This window comes from Protomyctophum bolini, assembly GCF_963924005.1.
Source record: "Protomyctophum bolini genome assembly, chromosome: 15".
Lineage (NCBI taxonomy): Eukaryota > Metazoa > Chordata > Actinopteri > Myctophiformes > Myctophidae > Protomyctophum > Protomyctophum bolini.
The window spans coordinates 40466123-40471131 of record NC_137876.1 but is presented as its reverse complement, the minus strand read 5'-3'; the positions used below and the strand labels follow the sequence as shown (position 1 = coordinate 40471131).

The 5009-nt window shown below is 45.3% G+C and overlaps 1 protein-coding gene across 1 annotated transcript; it reads right to left on the bottom strand.

The window, feature by feature from the left end:
- Positions 1-271: 271 nt before the first annotated feature.
- LOC308329876 (acidic mammalian chitinase-like) lies at positions 272-4660 on the bottom strand (the record flags this gene model as incomplete). The annotated part of the gene is made up of 10 exons (XM_080784377.1): positions 272-421; positions 888-1010; positions 2026-2211; positions 2527-2650; positions 3074-3195; positions 3288-3453; positions 3580-3636; positions 3994-4198; positions 4294-4323; positions 4636-4660. 10 exons carry the CDS (start codon positions 4658-4660, stop codon positions 272-274), a joined length of 1188 nt encoding a protein of 395 aa, XP_080640503.1.
- Positions 4661-5009: the final 349 nt, after the last annotated feature.

Below are 5009 nucleotides of genomic sequence, written 5' to 3'. Positions count from 1 at the left end.
TGCAAAAAGCTGACATTAAATATCTCACCGTATGGTTGGACCCAGAACTCGCATTCAAATCTCATATTAAAAAAAGGTTAACTTCGGAATAAATGCTTTATATAGATCCAGAAACTGCTTTTCACTCAGTGTACGCAAGAAACTGGCTTTATTAGTACTTCCACATATTCGACTATTGTGATGTGGTTTATCAAAATGCCTCAAAATCTGATCTTGTTCCACTTAACACTGCATACAATAGACTGTCGATTTGTCCTTGGCTGTCCTTTTCTCACACACCATTGCATAGTACTCCCAGGCCCTTATTGAGGACGTTGATCAGAGGATATGGTCCCATGCCACAGAAATTGCCACTGAAGTCGTCCTGGTCAAGAGTCCAGACCATGGCTCCACCAAAACCACTCCTCTTCAGCCAGCCAACCTGTACCAGTTAACAGTAACCAGTTAACCTGTACCTGTAACAGTGTACCAGCCGACCTGTACCAGTGCGTTCAAATAAATGACAAAAGCAGGAACTAGAAATGCACTCTCATCGAGCTGCCACCTTGCGCTTCTTCGCACACAAGTTGGCCATGAATGGCCTACTTGTGCACCAGCAGAGCACGCAACTTATATCTGACGCTTGTCAACTTCCTCCCTCATAAATAACTTGAATCTGTTACGTCATCCACACATGTCACACATGTTTTTAGATAAACATACATAGTTACGTCATCACCCAATCCCTGATTGGCCGAGCGACGCCACCAACACACGCCACCAAAGACAATACACATTCCCTGATCCCGGACATACGCAGCCGAATACAGTACTTGCGCCGCTCTGCTCGCGCAGCTAACTAGTAGTGTCTACAAATCTGAGCGATTATGTGAAATGCTGCTATGCACCTTGCCCTGATAGCTGACAACGTTGTCGAATCCAACCCAGGTCTGGCTGTTGTAGGCGTAAGGCACCTGCTGGGCGACATCCCAGACGTCTGTGACTCCTTGCTGGTTCAGGAAGTGGCAGATCTGAATGAAGCAGAGACAAGCCATTAGAAACAAATGTGAAATCTATACTGTATATGTATTAGTTTCTATATAGAACGCAAAACCTTGTTGCACTGGAGACGTGTACAATCTCTGCCTCTGACATGGCTGTACAAGTCTATTTATGTGCAGTTTGTTTTGGTGAATGCACGTCACCTTTTGCCTACATTTCCACCTATAAGAAAACATCTGATATTTAACGGCGACCGCAAATATAAAATATAAATGTACAGTAAGAAAACATACTTTTCGTAAGCGAGGATCAAATCGTTTTTGAAAATGAGGCAAATCTAGCTTGTTTTGACACAAAAAGAAGAAACCAAGATATTAGCGTTCAAAAAGGGGTGTGGGGGGGGTTTCCAGCTGACCGCTACCGGAGTGTTATGAGGGCATACTGGACGCAGTTGATCACCGTAATCAATTGATATTGAAATAGGCGTCAAAAGGCTAAATTGGCGACGGGTGAGTTAAATACCTCATAGTAGGCCCAGGTTCCAGGGAGAGTTAAATACCTCATAGTAGGCCCAGGATCCAGGGAGAGTTAAATACCTCATAGTAGGCCCAGGATCCAGGGTGAGTTAAATACCTCATAGTACGTAGGCCCAGGTTCCAGGGTGAGTTAAATACCTCATAGTAGGCCCAGGTTCCAGGGTGAGTTAAATACCTCATAGTAGGCCCAGGTTCCAGGGTGAGTTAAATACCTCATAGTAGGCCCAGGTTCCAGGGAGAGTTAAATACCTCCTAGTAGGCCCAGGTTCCAGGGTGAGTTAAATACCTCATAGTAGGCCCAGGTTCCAGGGAGAGTTAAATACCTCCTAGTAGGCCCAGGTTCCAGGGTGAGTTAAATACCTCATAGTAGGCCCAGGTTCCAGGGTGAGTTAAATACCTCATAGTAGGCCCAGGTTCCAGGGTGAGTTAAATACCTCATAGTAGGCCCAGGTTCCAGGGTGAGTTAAATACCTCATAGTAGGCCCAGGTTCCAGGGTGAGTTAAATACCTCATAGTAGGCCCAGGTTCCAGGCGTGGCGGTGAATTGACCGGCAGGTCCAGGTCCAGTGCTTGGAGCACCGATACCAGTGTTGGAAGAGGAAGCCAGTTTGAAGGTGTTACCGTAGGTGGCGAAACCAACCAGCAGCTTCTCAGCTGGGGCGCCCTGGTTCTTCCAGTAGTTCATAGCGTAGTTCTATAATATGGACAAGGAAACAATATACAGCATAGCCTTTCAGCACACATTTATTTTCCCCGTGCTGTCCTTGAACACAGTGGTGAGTTGTCTACTACCATCTTCCATCCTTGTATTAATGATAATTATGATAACCTGCGGTGCCGCGGTTTCATGGCGACAAGGTTAATTATGAAATCCCGTATGTTTCTCGGGATTCTGCTCTGATGATGGCCGCCGCCGCCGCCGCTTCAAAGCGGTCTGTCGCGGTCCGGGTCCGTACTAGGAACCAATGGGGTTCACTGTGTTCACATTTTGAATGTGGAGGACACTCACCACGTTGAAGTAGATCATGGCACCCTTGTCAGCTGGGCCCTGCCACACAGGACTGTTCTCTCCAGTAACGTGCGCCCAGGGGCCGTGGAAGTCGTAGGTCATCACATGGAAGTAGTCCAGGACACTGGTGATGAAAGGATGTGCAGGAGTCAGGGGAATTTGAAGAAAATATTAGTGAAAGTGCATAGGACAACCAGGAAGGTCCAATTGTTCCGAAATCTATGATATAATTTTCTTTTTTTTTCTTTCTTTTTTTAAGGTCCCGCACCGACCGCACATTGTCTGGGGAAACTGCTTAAAGGATGCTTAAGGATTATTAAATTGTCATTTTGGTGAAGATCGATTTCTGATTCTGAGCGACTGTAAAGACGAATCGTATCAGCGGGGAACGAGGCGTCACATCATTTTCAGAGCTTTCGTTGCACCAGACTGTATGACGGAAGCATTTGAAAATTGTAGGAGCTCAACAGACACAAACAGTCATATAGCCTATAATGCCCATGCAGCCAAATACTTGTTTGTATGTTTGTGTGTTATCTATACTGACACTCCGAGCTGGGAAACTTCGTATCCAAGGTCGATCACTCCCTTTTCGGCAGGTACGGCAGCGGTGAGCATCAGACGAGGTTGGAAAAAATACCTTTCAGCCTCGAAGGCAGCCAACAGCTCCTGCAGAGAGACAGGAGGTGGTGAAGAGAAAGATTTCCAACATTTCAAGGTGTCATTAATGTGGTTATCTTGTAACATGCTAGAAGGCTGACCTGACACAGGACGGTGAAGCGAGCCTTGTCCTCAGGTGGGGAGCCACGAGAGCCTGGGTACTCCCAGTCGATGTCCAGACCATCAAAGCCATGCTGACGCAGGAACTTGATCGTGCTTTGGATGAAGGTCTGACGGTTAGCAGGACTGGACACCATGGATGTGAACCTGGGGGGAGGGGGGGAGGGAGAGAGAGAGAGAGAGAGAGAGAGAGAGAGAGAGAGAGAGATTCATCCAAAAGAGTCAAAGAAAGAGTGCCTTTACAGTATCTGAGGTTTCATGTTTAATACTCACTGAGAAGTTCCTACGTTCCATCCACCAACGGACAGCAGGGTCTTCAGAGAGGGGTTCCTGGACAAAATAAAACAAAAATGTAAATCACTTTGAGTCCTCACACCTTTGCGTCAGCCTGATACGTAGGATAGAATAGATGTAGAATAGATAGAAGTGACACGCTATACGCGGTTTATCTGCTATTTTTGAACAGCCAAAGTATATGAACTAATGGTTAAAGTGGTTCAAATCTAAAAATGACATGCAAATGTTATAGCTTGATAAAAAGCCACAACAGCAGCCCAAGAAAGAAAGTGTAAAGAAGCATCACGTCAACTGGGAGATTAAAAACATAGCCTTAGATAGTGTGTGTGTGTGTGTGTGTGTGTGTGTGTGTGTGTGTGTGTGTGTGTGTGTGTGTGTGTGTGTGCTCACTCATTCGTCTTGATATTCTGGAGCTGTCCATAGAGCGTCTCATCGTTCCACTCAGTGGTCGTGATCATGTTGTTTTCTATCCCAGCGAAGGCATAGACGATGTGGTCACAGAGACAAGAGTCGATGTCGTCGGGCATGAACTTCCCAGCACCGTGACGGTACTGTCCCCAGTTGGTGAAGTAACATGAGAGGATGTAGGAGGATCCTGCAAGGGACGAGTGACAATATAAGGGCTTGTTGTTGATGTTTTTGGTTTTTTGCCGTTTGAGAGTAAAACACACCAAGCGGACCAAGTCTTACCTAGCTGCACGTGCAGCAGGAGAGCCAGTCCTGCAGAGAGAGAGAGAGAGAGAGAGAGAGAGAGAGAGAGAGAGAGATCCAGAGAAAGTGGAAAAGGAGTGGAGGTTGGGTCAGTAAGGACAAGCACTAAGATTTATCCTCCGGTTATTCATCTATTATGACACATAAATCCTTCTACTTATTATTATAATCATCAGTTACTATATGGATCATACTGTTAAACAACAGTTTCGAGCAGAAAAGTAGATCTGTTTCATGGTAAATCTATAAAGATACAGTTAATTTCCTCTGCTGCTCTGCACATATTTTTTTTTCTTCCTCAACAGCAATTTCTCGACTTACCAACGAAGATGAGAAGCTTGCCCATGGTGCGTCTGTACAACTAACTGAAGGCCAGAAGCCTCTTATATACCTTCTGTTCCTCTCCATATCTGTATAACATGTTTGATCTGGCTTCGTTATTCTGATAAATAATTTGTTTGGTCAGGAGTTAATTGCCCTTTTCTGTTTTCCATTGGCTTCAATTGAAGTGTTATTCAACAATGATATGATTAGCAGACAATTAGAAGTCAAATGAAGGTTATACAGGTTTGTACACATTCCACCACACAATGCAATCAGTTAGTACTTTTCTGCTTGGATGTATGGGCTGTCAAGGCCAGAAAGAAGTTTTTTTTTAAAGGAGCACGCACGCACGCACACACACACAGAGGTGA